Here is a 13,196-nt window from a genome sequence, read left to right on the forward strand (position 1 = left end):
CTGAATGCAACACCCTTTCATGATAAAAATACTCAACAAACTAAGAATAGAAGGGAACTTCCTCAACCTAATAAAAGGCATCTATGAAAAACCCATAACTGAAAACATCATACTTGATGGTAAGATTGAAAGCTTTCCCCTTATGATCAGGAGGGACGCCTCCTCTCGCTGCTTCTATGCAGCATTATATTGGAGCTACTGTGCAGAGCAGTTAAGCAAGTCAAGGCAATAAATGGCATCCTTATTGGAAAAGAAGTAAAAGTGTCTCTTTACAAATGGCATAATCTGAGACCTCCCTGCTGGTCTGGTGGTTAAGACTCCCCACTTCCACTGCAGGGGGCACAGGTTTGATCTCTGGCCAGGGAACTAAGATCCTGCATGCCACACAGCCAAAAAATATAAAAAAACAAATCCATCAAAAAAAAAAAAAATAGGCATAATCTTACCTATAGAAAACCCTAAAAAGATCTATGTAAACTGTTAGTCCTTATAAACAAGTTGAGCAGAGTCGTAGGATATAAGATCAGTATACAAAAATCAGTCGTATTTCTATATACTAGCTGTGAGAAATCTGAAAAGGAAATTTTTTAAAAATTCCATTTATAATAGCATCGTAAAGAACAAAATACTTAGGAATAAATACAACCAAAGAAGTGTGAGCTCATACACTGAATACGAAACGTTGTTGAAAGAATTGGGAGAACTCCTAGTTAAGTGGAAAGACATCCCATGTTCATGGATGGGAAGACTTAATATCTTATGATGGCACCATTCCCCATGTTGCTCTGTAGATTCATTGATATCTCTGTCAAAATTCTAACTGCAGTTTTTACAGAAATGGACAAGCTTATTCTAAAATTCACACTGAAGTGCAAGAGACCCTAAATAGCTTAACAGAGAACAATGTTGGAGGGCTCACACTTCCCTTTTTCATATGGCCTCAGATTAGGCAACAGATTCTTAGATATTGATACCCGAGCACAAGTAACCAAAAGAAAAGTAAATTAGCCTTCATAAAAATTAAAAACTTGTGTTTCAAAGCACACTGTCAAAGGAGTGAGAAGACAACCCACCGAATGGGAGAAAATACTTGCAAATTATTTATCTGATGAGTCATATTCAGAATATATAAAGAACTCGTACAACTTAATAATAAAATGGTAATCTTTTAAGTGGGCAAAGGATGCTACGTTTCTCAAAAGGAGATAAATAAAAATCCATCAGGCACATGAAAAGCTGTTCCACATCGTTTGTCATTAGGGAAATGCGGATCAAAACCACAGTGAGGTACCGTTTCACACCCATCAAGATAACTATCCCCCCCTGCCCCCCAAAAAAGAAACAGACAATAAGTTCTGGCAAGAATGTGTAGAAATTTAAAACATTTATACATTGCTGGTGAGAATGTGAAACAGTAAATCGCTGTAGAAAACAGTTTGGCAGTTCTTCATAAAGTTTAACATAGAGTTACCAAGTGACCCAGCAGTTCCATTCTTAGATACATACCTGAAAGAATTGAGAAAGGGTTCACACAAAATCTTGTACATGAATGTTCACAGCAACTTTATTTATGGATAGTCAAAAAGTGGACACAACCCAAATGTCCGAAAAGTATGCATGGGTAAATAAATTGTATATCTGTACAAGCAAATATGCAGTCGTAGAAGGAGTGAAGTACTGTTACAGTCTACAACACGGATGAACCTTGGAAACATTATGCTAAGTGAAGGAAGCCCGACACGAAAGGTCCCATATTTGATGATTCCATTTATATGAAATTTCCCATATAGAAAAGCTCATAGAGACAGACAGTAGACTAGTGGTTGCCAGGGCCTGGGGAGGGGGCGATAGGTGGCTGATGGGCACAGGGCTTCTCTCTGGGTGATGGACATACTCTAAAATTAGATAGTGGTGATGGCTGCACAGCATGGTGACTGGACAAAACACCACCAAGTGGTGTACTTTAAATTGGTGAATTTTGTATCATGTGAATTCTATTTCAGTTAAAAAAGATGCTATAAAAAAAGTTTCTAAGAAATACTACTGTGTCAATATGTGTATTTACTAATTATCTTTTTTCAGTAAATACGTTTCTCTCTCGGTAAACAGGCCAGCAGAAGTAGACACTGTGGATGCCTTCCAGGGTCGTCAGAAAGACTGTATTATTGTGACATGTGTCAGAGCAAATGCCAGCCAAGGCTCAATTGGGTAGGTAACTGTCATTACTGATTTTTTGCTTGTTTATAATCTAGAGTTAGATCTGTTTTTAATCACTGTTAGAGAATATCATTTGCTATTTATATAAAACGTTGCGTAACATCACGAAGTTGTGAAGTTGATCCACTGTTAGGTCCGCTTCTCTTGGTACCTTGTGTATTAATGCACATCACAGTGAATCTGTGTGTTCACTTGATAAGAGTGAAATAGATGATTGAATCCAGTGTACTTTGCAGGAGCATGGGCCTCTCCATGGTGTGTGTCGTAACTGATCCACTGTCATATTTTTAGGATCTTTGAAGGCTTAGAAATCATACCATTAAAACTTGCAATATCTCATCCAAGTCAAAGTAGGAAATTGGCAGACAGATGCAGTGCTTTGCAGGAGAGCACCAGGCGTCTTGTTTGTTTGCTGTCCTTAATGGGAATTGCATCTGTGCCAGGTCCCCTAAGTTGGGAAAAGGAGTGTGAAAGCACTGTGCCTTTAAAGCAGAAGCAGCCCAAGAAGAGCTGTCTAAAATAACGCCTGTGCCTCACCTACACTGATATGCCGAGTCATTCTGGAGAAAGAAGTAACTTTTTTTCTTCCTTCTATTGCCTAGATTTCTGGCAAGTTTGCAGAGATTGAATGTCGCCATCACACGAGCCAAGTACAGCCTCTTCATCCTGGGACATCTGAGGACGCTGATGGTAGGTACATTCTGGAGGACCAGGACCTCAGAAGTGTGCCCATCATTACTGATACTGGCTTGAGGCTTTGTTTTTATTTTTCATCAAAATGGAAATGATTTCAGAGTTACAAACAGTAACAAACCTCTTGCCCCTGGCTCGTATGTCCTGCAGCAGCTTCTTCCTGGAGCTTTTATAAACCTAAAGCGCTCACCCCGTCTTAGCCCAAGACCCAAGTGTCCACAGTGTGCTCTCAAGATGACCTCTAGGATTGTTAGCAAGACATGTAAATCCATACATGTAAAGCACGAGAAGAGTGGTTCGCACTTAATGAACACTCACTAAATGTGGCTGTTAGCCGGGGGGGTGGGGGGGTGCTTTGCAGGAGTGCACTTGGGTCTTCATTTCTGTCTTGGCACTTAGAGCATCACTGCTTGCTGTTGCCCTTGAGAGGCGAGTGGCATCAGAGCACCTCCGTCAGTGCAGATGCTCCTCTAGAATGGAGGGGGGCAAGTTTACATTTGTGGAGGACAGGTAGTACCGCTTACTTTAGTGAATCACAGCTAAACAAAGCATGTATTTGCTGCTTGTCTCATGAGTAACACCTTGGTTTCTCTGATTTCTCTGTTTGACAGTCATTGGTTTACCTTATTAGGACAGGTGCCAGCTCAGTACGTGTTTCCCCTGTTTTGGTTAGTTCCACCAGAGGGCGTTCACAGTCTTTCTCATTCAGCTCTCACCTGGGTCTGTGGTCTTCAACTTTTGTTTGTGTACCCCCTTGAAAGAATTTTTAAAAGCTGTGTATCCTCCATTTTTAAGTTGATACTGAAAATTTTTTATCAGAAGTATTGATGAAGATTTGTTTTTAATCTATTGTAAATATTGACATTTTAAAATAAAGCTATAATAAATCCATCTAAAACAACTATACCCCTATTAAGAAATAAATAAATAAATAGATCCATTATGTCACTCTTAAATGTATCCAGTGGGATAGAGAGCAGTGTTATTCTTTCTGCTCTTTAGAATTGAATTGCTGTTTCTACTGTTTAGGATAAAAGTCAGTGGGGGTAATTAATATATTTTCATAATTAAAAGTCTTTCTGTTAATATGACTGTTAGGCTTTTCTGCCACAAAAAAATTACATATAAATTGAAAGTTTGAAAAATTGTTTTTTCGTAACTGTTTGGGGAAACTGTGTGAAGGGTGCCTGGAACCTCTGTAGTTTTTTGGTAACTTCCTGTGAATGTGCAGTTACCTCAGAAGAAAGGTTTTGGGGTTTTGTTTGTTTGTTTGTTTTGATTATTTTTCCTGTGACTGTAAGGATGTGTGTTAAAAAGTGATATCTTGTCAGCTGAGTACCATATTAACAGCTATTATTTTTGCACAGTTGAATTTTGATAATGTTCAAACCTGAAAAGTAAAATGTTTATAGAGCTGTGTCTTTTAGATGCCCTGATCACAGGAGCCTTCATGGGCACCCCTATTTTTACCACCCCCTTTATTTGACCCCCAGACATTTTTACCTGCCCTAGCAGTGCAACCTGTGGTCAGATTTGGGACAGGTGAGAGTTGTAGTGGTGATTGAGAAGGATGGCATGGAAGGGCAGGAAAGCCCCAGGAGGACGTAGGAAACGGGGTTTGGAAGCTGAGGTTTGGAAGTTGATTCCCAGAAAGTGTTCTCACATCCCCCCAAGAAAGTCTCTGTGAGCCCCAGTCACCCTCATGCACATTTGAAGACTTCTGACGTCCAGCTGTGGCACAGAACGTTATTATCTTCAGTCTGAGAAGCGAGACTGACAGAATAGAAAAACTCCCAGTTTGTCATGGACTTTCCAATCCAACTTAACGTTTTACGTTTTTGTTTTTGGGCTCCCCTCTGCCCCCACCCCCGGGCCCTTTTGCACTTGGTTTCCTCTGAGCAATCAAGACTAATAGGCCCTTCTCAGAACTGTTTCTGTGATCCAAGGGTTGGATTAAACACCAAGTTTAGGTGCAGTAGACTTGACAGAGATAGCAGCAAGGCCATCTGCTGTACATCTGGGTTCCAGCCGCAGGGTAGGACTCTCTAGAGCTCTCCTGAGTCAGGGAGAGATCCAAGCCACAGAGCCTGGTGCTACTTACGTGCGCCTCCCTGGGGCACGTGGTCATTGTACCGTGCACTTGATTCACACGACTTCCTTTTGAAGGCCCTGAGAGGTCGGCATTGCTCCCATTGGTTATCAAATCTGAGAAGCCATTAGTTATAATATGCGTCATTATTTTATGTTCTCCTGTTGCACTGTGACCCTTTATTTTCACTTAGAATTTTTGTTTTATAGTTATTGAAAAAACTCAGACTTTAGACAGATTTTTATCATACCACTCTTATTCACACGTGGGAAATACAGACTAAACAGGCGAGGATATTCCTGAAAGTGCTTCACTTGCAGACCCTAACACTGCTTGATCATTTCCCAGTTCACGGTCATGTGCTTCCTAAGACGGCCCCACCCTGGTCTCCAGGGTTTTTTCCCCCAACTTCTGACATTCTCCAAGTTGTAGTGCTGGTACTTTTTTGTCTTATCAGAAGATGTCTGTGGAAAGATTTTCAGGCAAGAGCCAGGACTTATTTTTTTAAAAAATAGTTTATCGACTAAAAGTCAAGAGGTTGTAGTTGCCAGCCGTGAATTCCTCCAGAACTACATACATGGAAACTGCTACCTGGCCAAGAGTACCCCAAAGTCAGAAATGGTAAAATGTGAAAACGTAGTGTATTTAAGTCATTTAAATAAAATACTATTCATATTTTACAGATGAGGAAACAGGCTCAGAGAGGTCAAGTGACTTGACCATGGTCACAGAGCAAGTAACACTTGTGTATGCAGCCACACTGCTATACCCTCACCCACCTTTATGACTAGTGCAGGAGCCCACATGAGGATAGCTGTCCTTTTTCCTCTCTTTCCTTCAGTCTTCATCTTTTTCCTCCCTCATGCTCTCTCTTTCTTCTTTCTAAAGAGACCCAAGTAGTGATAGCTGTAAAGAAGCAGGTTATTCCTGAGGAAACTCTAAAAGGAAGAGAGGAGAGATGCATGAGTTGGGTTTTTTTCCCCCCTTTAGATGTGCTTTTCATAACTTAAGCTCTTTTAGAAAAGAGACAGAAAGTGGGACGATATCTCTGGTATAGTATCTCAGTGAATTAAGATGGTTTAGCCCTTCGGAGTTTGGGAAGCCTTTGGGAATTTGAGGAAAGCTATGGACCTCTTTCTAGAACAGTCAGCGTGCACGCAGAAGTTAGAGCTTCTGAAACCAAGTGTTTCTCTTCCAGAATGTTAGCCTTGCCCGGAGGCAGCAGTGACGAAGGGAACTTGGTGGGGTGACGGAACCCTTCTGTGCCTGTGTTGTCCAGGACGCTAACCCTAGTCCCACACTGCCACTGAGCACTTGCAATGTGGCTGCTGCAGCTGAGGAACTGGATTTTTTAAGTTTTTATTTAATTAGTTGAAATGTAAATAACTACACAAGGCTGCCAGCAGTTGGTACAGACGTGCACGACAGCTCATTCACCACGTGGCATGAGTAACAGTGGTCAAACGGTAGAAGTTCTTACTTAGAGGTGGTGCCCAGTGTTCTTTTCTAGCAGCGTGGCTTTGTCATTCTGTATTCTGTCTTATGTTTCCTTTCAGCCTCGTCTAACAAGTAATGGATTCTTGAGAGTCTGTTCATGAAAATATACTTACTGTTTGTTCAGAAACGGAAGCTGGAACCTCTGCTTCCCAAGCATAGGAGTGTGTCTTTGAGATGTAACTTTCTCCCTTCTCTTTGTTTCAAGGACAATGATCATTGGTATCACCTGATTCAGGATGCACAGAAGCGTGGTGCCATTATTAAGACTTGTGACAAAAACTATAGACACGATGCAGCCAAGATTCTGAAACTCAAGCCCACACTGCAGAGAAGTCTGACTCATCCTCCTGCTATCGCCCCAGAGGTGTCCAGACCCCAGAGCGACTTACCCAGCAACAAGCTAGACAGTGAATTAGCTAAGACATCTTTTGCTTCTTCCCTGTACCACTCACCCTCTGACTCCAAAGAAGCCACTGTCACTGTTACTGCAAAGGACCCTGAAAGGCCATCCATCCAGGACCGGCTTCGGGACCCACGACTGCTGAGGAGGTTGGGCTTGGACTCTGAAGCCAGAGCGACATACCTCAGGGAGATGCAGCCCTCGAGCCCCCAGCATCCCGGAGGGACACCTCCCTCGGGAGAGCCAGGCTTCCCCGGAAGTCACCAGGATCCGGCCGGTATCGGGCAGCAGCCCACCGCTGTGAACAACCACAGACTTCACGTGCCATGTGACCCTCCAGCTGCTAGTACTGATGCTTCCACGAGCAAGAGAAATTGTGACCAGGAAGGGGGGGCGCTCAGCCACAGGAGAGAGACCAGGGCTTTCTCTGAGGGGGATCAGGAGAGGTATGGCTCTATGAGCCATTGCACAAAGAGGAGCCCTGGCTGGGATGAGACGGGGCTAGAGGAGGAGGACAGCAGTTCGAAAAGGAGGAAGCTTCTATAGTAAAGGCAAGTGACAGAGCCTGTCAGCCACAAGCATTATTGCAGACTTCAGTTGACCAGATTGTAGGACTGTCCAGATAAGGTTACTTTTTTCCTTAAAGGAGTTTATGTGCTGTTGGAAAACAGGAAATGTATCCTAACACGTGGGCCTCTCGGTCATCTTCAGTACTTTTTGTCAGTTGCAAAAGCTTTCAGAGAGCGTTTGTGTATCAGTGATAATGTCCTTGAAGTCGGAGACTTGAAATGTTGATCTCTTGTTCTTCTGTAGAAGAGGAGGTCAGACTGGAGAGGATGTTGTAAAACTTGGAATGTATATTTGTATAGCAAATAACAAAATCCTTTTAAAATTTAATCTGGTAGACAGCTTTTCTTTCCCCTGCTTAAAATGTTAATCATTTTCAACAGAACAAACTTAATATTTAAAAAAACAAAAGAAGAAGATGGGAGGAGGGCAGGTCTTTTCAACCATTGTTATGGCAAAAAAGATGTCTTTAACAGCCCAGATGGTCTGAAAGAAGCTGAGTTAGTGCTAGTGGGTCAGATGTCTCTATTTCTGTCTTAAAAAAAACAACTGGAGTCTCCTGGGGGAAGCTTTGGGAAGCAGAGTTCATATACCTGCTGTAGCAAGCACATAGTTCTCTGCCTAAAATTCTCATTCTTCTTGAAATAGAAGAATGTGAAATGAAAGAATAATTCTAGAAATGTCATTCAGATGCCCCCAGCATGTTGTGAGTTTCCTGCAACTGGTGGGTGGCAAGTCCGTTGGTTGCCTGGGGTTGGATCAGTGCTGGAGGGGCTTGTGAAAGCGTGCAGATCTCCAGGAGACTCCACCTCATGAGAAGCTGGCTGTTAAGCATATTGCCCAGGGATTCTGGTCACCAGGCAGCTTGGGATCCAGGAGGGTGGACCAGATACAATATTTTAGGCAGGAAAGAAACATCCTTTAAGAAGAGACAGGTGGAAGAGGAGTACAAATACTTGGAGTTGAGAACCAGGAAGAGAGTTGACAGATTTCTTATGATCTTTGGAAACCATCGTAACTGATGCAGATAGACCGCTCTGGTGGACGATCTGCTTGGAGGGGTTGTGCTTCTGTGAAAGGAAGTGGGCCACGGTGGGTGGAGATTTGAGAGACTTTGATGAGGGCAGGACTGCCTCATTTCAAACTCCAGTTTCCCAAGCGCCCACACAGTGATGTTGAAGTATCACAGACTGAGAATGTGTGTTAGTAACAGTTGGCCATTGTTTGAATAGTGGTTTGTCGTGAACCCTCTGCGGCCGCTTAGCTGATTTTTAGAAAGCACATCTCTGAAGGTGAATGTGCGTCATTTGAAACTTTTTTGGTCATCTGCTTTTTAAGCGAAAAGGGCTTTGTGTTCATGAGAAATTCTAGTGAAGCAGATTATTAAGAGCTTTAAAAAAACATGTGGTTGCCCAAGGTTTAAACGTGCCACTTCTCTGTTACCCTCGTCTCGCCCGCTGGTGTCCAGACCTCCGCCGATGGAAGTGAGCACCCCTGTCACTTGGGGAGCAGCGCTCTGTGCCCACAGTCAGCGCCTGCTCCCCGTTCACAGAGGCGGGCTGAGCCCCACTCTGTGCCAAGGGCTTCTTCATAAGCTTCCTGCCTGGCCTTTGGCAAGAAAGCTCATTGTTACTTTAAGTTTACTTTCCTGATTGATAGCTTGGTAAAATGCTCGATTCAGCAGACACCTGTAGTGGTGACAGTTTAGAGAGTCTAAAAACTGTCCGCTTGTGGAAGAGGCATGCTGCAGACAGCTGGGGTCAGGAACGTCTGCCCCTCGGCTCATGCAGCATGTGAAGCAAGTAAGTGCCCCCCACCGTGCACACTCTGCCGCCCTACCCGAACAGTGGTATTTCGAGTTGAGTGTGGCGCCTCTTCTCACACGTTGTGTTCACCTTTTGGTTCACCCTCCATCTAGTCTGGTAACTCAAGAGTTAGAGCATCATCCCTTGTAACGAGCAAGCCTGTGTGCTGACAGCCTGTCCCAGCAGAAGCAGTTGTACCTGCCATTGCATTGGAAACGATTTGTGGTTCCAGTTGGTGTACCGCTTTGCATAAAGCGTTTCGTGTGTACAGTGTGGCCTTTCTTGCCGTGGCTGTCAGCAGTGTCGTTGATTGGTGGTTAACCTTATTGCAGGTGAAAAATAACGGCTGTTAGCTTCGTCCTCGCCATGGCATTATAAGAAAGTGCCCTGTCTTCTTTCAATCTTTGTTCTTTCAACGTGATATATTCTACTTAAAAACTTGTTTTGCTTCTTTGTATATAATTTGCCTTGGAGTTATTGTGCACGGTTTATTTAGTTCTATGTTTTCATGTATTATCCAGAGTAAATTTGATAAGTACATGTGAATAACCTCCTGTAAATGAGTTTTATAACAGAATTGTACTAAACTATTTTCTAAAGTTAGTTGTGCAGATTGATAATTTTTTTTTGCTATAGTTTTGATCCTTTCTATGCTCTGAATTCCTAGCCGGGATTTGGCAAACAGTAGCCCTGTTGTCTTTGTTAAAACCTGAATATTAAGAGAAAATGGCAGAATTAAAAGTGGAAACAAGAAAACTGGCATGGGTTAGGAGTTATATGTTATTGAGTCAAGGGTCAAGGCACTTCCCAGATAATCTGTGTCGTTTGCCATTTGATTTATTTTTTGCTGAAATGATCTGGTGGGGATTTGTTTTATTCGAGTTTTTCATTCCACCCACACCCCCAAGCTCTCCTTGCTTCTCAGCTCTTCTTGGAATCTTACCTGTAAGGTAGCGAGATGCATTGTGGGCAGCTGTGCTGTCAGTTACACGTTGACAGTTGATCCAGAAATGCACGCTCCCCTCCAGGCTGAGATTGGGAAAGGGGTGGGAGAGGAGGGACCGATGAACAGTGACCCACGAAAGGAGCTCCCGGGGCACTGACGGGGGCGCAGGGGATAGATGGCCAAGTCCAGGGTCACTGCTGATGGTTACCCGAGTAGAAGGCATTTTATAAAAGCCGTGGCTTCAGCGGGCGTAGTTGGACGTGCCGTGCTCCACAGGACATGAGCACGCCAGCCTCGCTGGGCCTCCCACTCATTCCCGACCACCCACGAGGGGGCAGTGACATACACGGGGGTTCTGGGGTGAGGTGAACTTGCCAAGTGACCTGATGAGAGGCGAGCGCTCTGTGATGACCATTTTGTTTGTGGAATTCATTATGGCAGCGGCTGCGGCGGTGATTTTTAAAGTCACTCCTGACCAACACACATGCCATCACCACCACCACCTGGATTTCGCCATTTATTGTTTGATGAATAAATAATTCAGGGAAGGAGCTGAAATTTAGCTTCAGCTTAAATAGAATTTACATTGTTGTGCAGCACCACGACGGCGGCTTCTGTGCACAAGGGATCCCTCTGTAACTCTTCAAGGACCCGAGTTACTGTCACCCTGCCCTGCTGTACAGAAGGCATTTGCCAAGTCAGTTGGCGTCAGTGGTGTCCTCAGGTGAACGGTGCTCCCTCCCTTACGACTCAGGCCCAGCTGTGCTGGTGGACACCGTTGCCTTTGTTCTCACGCAGCATTGCTGCAAATTGAATTGTTAGTAGTTTTCAGCCAGGGAGGTGTACTTTGGAGTCACCCAGGGAACTTTTGAAAAATTCCCACTCCTGGGCCCTACCCTAGAATTCCTGATTTCATGGGTCTGGGGGCAAGTACCTGCCGCCTTTCTTTTTTTTTTTTTAACTTAAGCTTAAACTCACTCTCAGGTCTTTCCGTTGAGTGGCCAGCTTTGTGTCCTGGCTCCTATGGGGTCAGGAGGAAAGGGGTGCAGCCCTGAGGTCCGTCAGGGTCGCATCTGCCTTCCTCAGTAATGGTCCCCTGCAGGGAATCTGGATAGGGCAAGGCCCACCGCCAAAAGCCCTCTGGGCAGCTTTGCTTTTGTTCAGAAGGAGTTTCCCAAGGGCATCACAGTGGAGGTGGGGCAGGAGCACTGGGAACAGCTCGGGTGACTCCTGATGCCTTAGGAGGGGAAGACGTAGAAGCAGCCTGCAGAGTCTAGGAAGGTCCAAGTGAATCTGAATTGGGTTCGAGCAGGACTGCCTGCCGAGCTGGCCACAGAGCCGCGGAAATGGGCCTAGGCAGGGAGTGGTGGTCACAGGAAACGAGGCAGAAGGTCTGCTTTAGCTCTGCCCTTGCCCTTGGCCACAGACAACTCACAGCTTCCATGGGCTTCACTTTATTTACCTGAAAATGATAGTTGGGGTTTGAGTTCTCTTCTGATTCTTTTCACCAATAAGTTCTAAAATTCTAGGCCCCCAAACCGTGAAGTTCTGGAGAGGAAGAGGCTAAAAAGTGCGGTGGATTTCTGTCTTAACCAGTGTGGGCTGCTCTAACATACCAGAGACCGGATGGCTTCTCGACAAAACGTTTCTCACAGTTCAGGAGCCTGGAATTCCAAGACCACGGCGCTGGCAGATTCAGTGTCTTCTTGCTGTAACCTCACATGGTGGAAGGGGTGAAGGAGCTTCCTTGGGGTTTAGTTCTTTTATAAGGGCACTAGCTCTGTTCGTGAAAACTCCACCCTCATGACCTAATCACCCCAAAGGCCCCACCTCCCAGTACCTCCACCTTGGGGGTAAGATTTCAACATAAGAATTTGGTGTGGAGGTTGGAGGGAGACACAAATGTCCAGTCCGTGGCAGTTTATAAGTTGTCAACTTGGGTAGGCTTAATTCCCAGAATTCCTTATCTCTGCTTTAGAGTGAACCACAAGAGATGCTTTATGTGCCATTTGGAGGCCAGAAAAAAGGCCACAGCCCCATCATTCATAGGTTCTGAAGGTGGGACAGAGGCTGCAGACGCTGTTGTCACTCACGCTTGTCACTTACCTGCTGGCTTATTGGGGCCACAGCCTGCAGCTGGGTCCTCCTTCCCGTGTCATCTTCAGCGTCTCCAGCACCTGGGCCAGGAGGGTGTTTGGCTCCATGGCGGAGGACACCAGCTTCTCCTGTGGGGTGCCCGCATCTCCCAGACTGCCCGCAGACCAACATGGGTTCCCGTCCTCACCCAGCGGTTCCAGCTTGTCTTTGCTTTGCCACTCCACATCCATCTTCCTTGCCCGACCTCCTGCCTGTGGACTTCTAGCTCCAGCATCAGATGGGAAGGTGGCAGAGGGACAGTAGAACCGGCTCCCACGACTGCATAAGACCAAGTCCTTGACTGGAGGCCAGGGGCTCTCTCGCGGGTCATTTGCTCTGGGGGAAGCCAGCTGCTGTGGGGAGAGGTCTCCGTGGGGAGGGACTGAGGCCTCCTACTAAGAGCCGGCCACACCACGATATGGGCAGTGAGTGCACTGTCTCCGAAGTCGGCGCTCCAGCCCCAGTGCAGCCTTGAGATGATGCAGCCCTAGCCAACGTCTTCCCTGCAACCTTAAGAGCTTCCCCGAATCGGAACCATTGAGCTAAGCTGCATCAGAAGTCCAGACCCACATAACCCAGGTGAACCAAATGATAGGGCCCTGGACCCCCAAGTCAGTGCTTTTCAACCACGAAGGATGAGATATAAAGAGGATATACAGGGAATTCCCTGGCCGTCCCGTGGTTAGGACTCCGCACTTTCATTGCTGAGGTCTCAGGTTCAATCCCTGTTCAGGGAACTAAGATCCCGCAAGATGTGTTGCATGGCCAAAAAAAAAAAAAAAAGATGTACAATGGTGCCTGGGCAGGCAGAGAAGGCTGAGAGCTTAAGGGTGGAGTAGAAGCTGG

At 45.2% G+C, this 13,196-nt stretch overlaps 1 protein-coding gene across 2 annotated transcripts in view; it reads left to right on the forward strand.

Annotated features, from left to right (window-relative positions):
* The window catches only part of SETX (senataxin), a 75,083-nt gene extending 67,290 nt beyond the window's left edge, over positions 1–7,793 (forward strand). For both annotated transcript variants that reach the window (XM_057721065.1, XM_057721067.1), the window contains 3 exons: positions 2,110–2,208; positions 2,820–2,907; positions 6,702–7,793. In XM_057721065.1, the coding sequence (XP_057577048.1) occupies positions 2,110–2,208; positions 2,820–2,907; positions 6,702–7,442 (928 nt within the window). In that variant the 3' untranslated portion in view covers positions 7,443–7,793. The remainder of the gene's footprint in view (positions 1–2,109; positions 2,209–2,819; positions 2,908–6,701) is intronic.
* Positions 7,794–13,196: the final 5,403 nt, after the last annotated feature.

The sequence above is a fragment of the Hippopotamus amphibius genome, chromosome 2 (assembly GCF_030028045.1).
Source record: "Hippopotamus amphibius kiboko isolate mHipAmp2 chromosome 2, mHipAmp2.hap2, whole genome shotgun sequence".
Lineage (NCBI taxonomy): Eukaryota > Metazoa > Chordata > Mammalia > Artiodactyla > Hippopotamidae > Hippopotamus > Hippopotamus amphibius.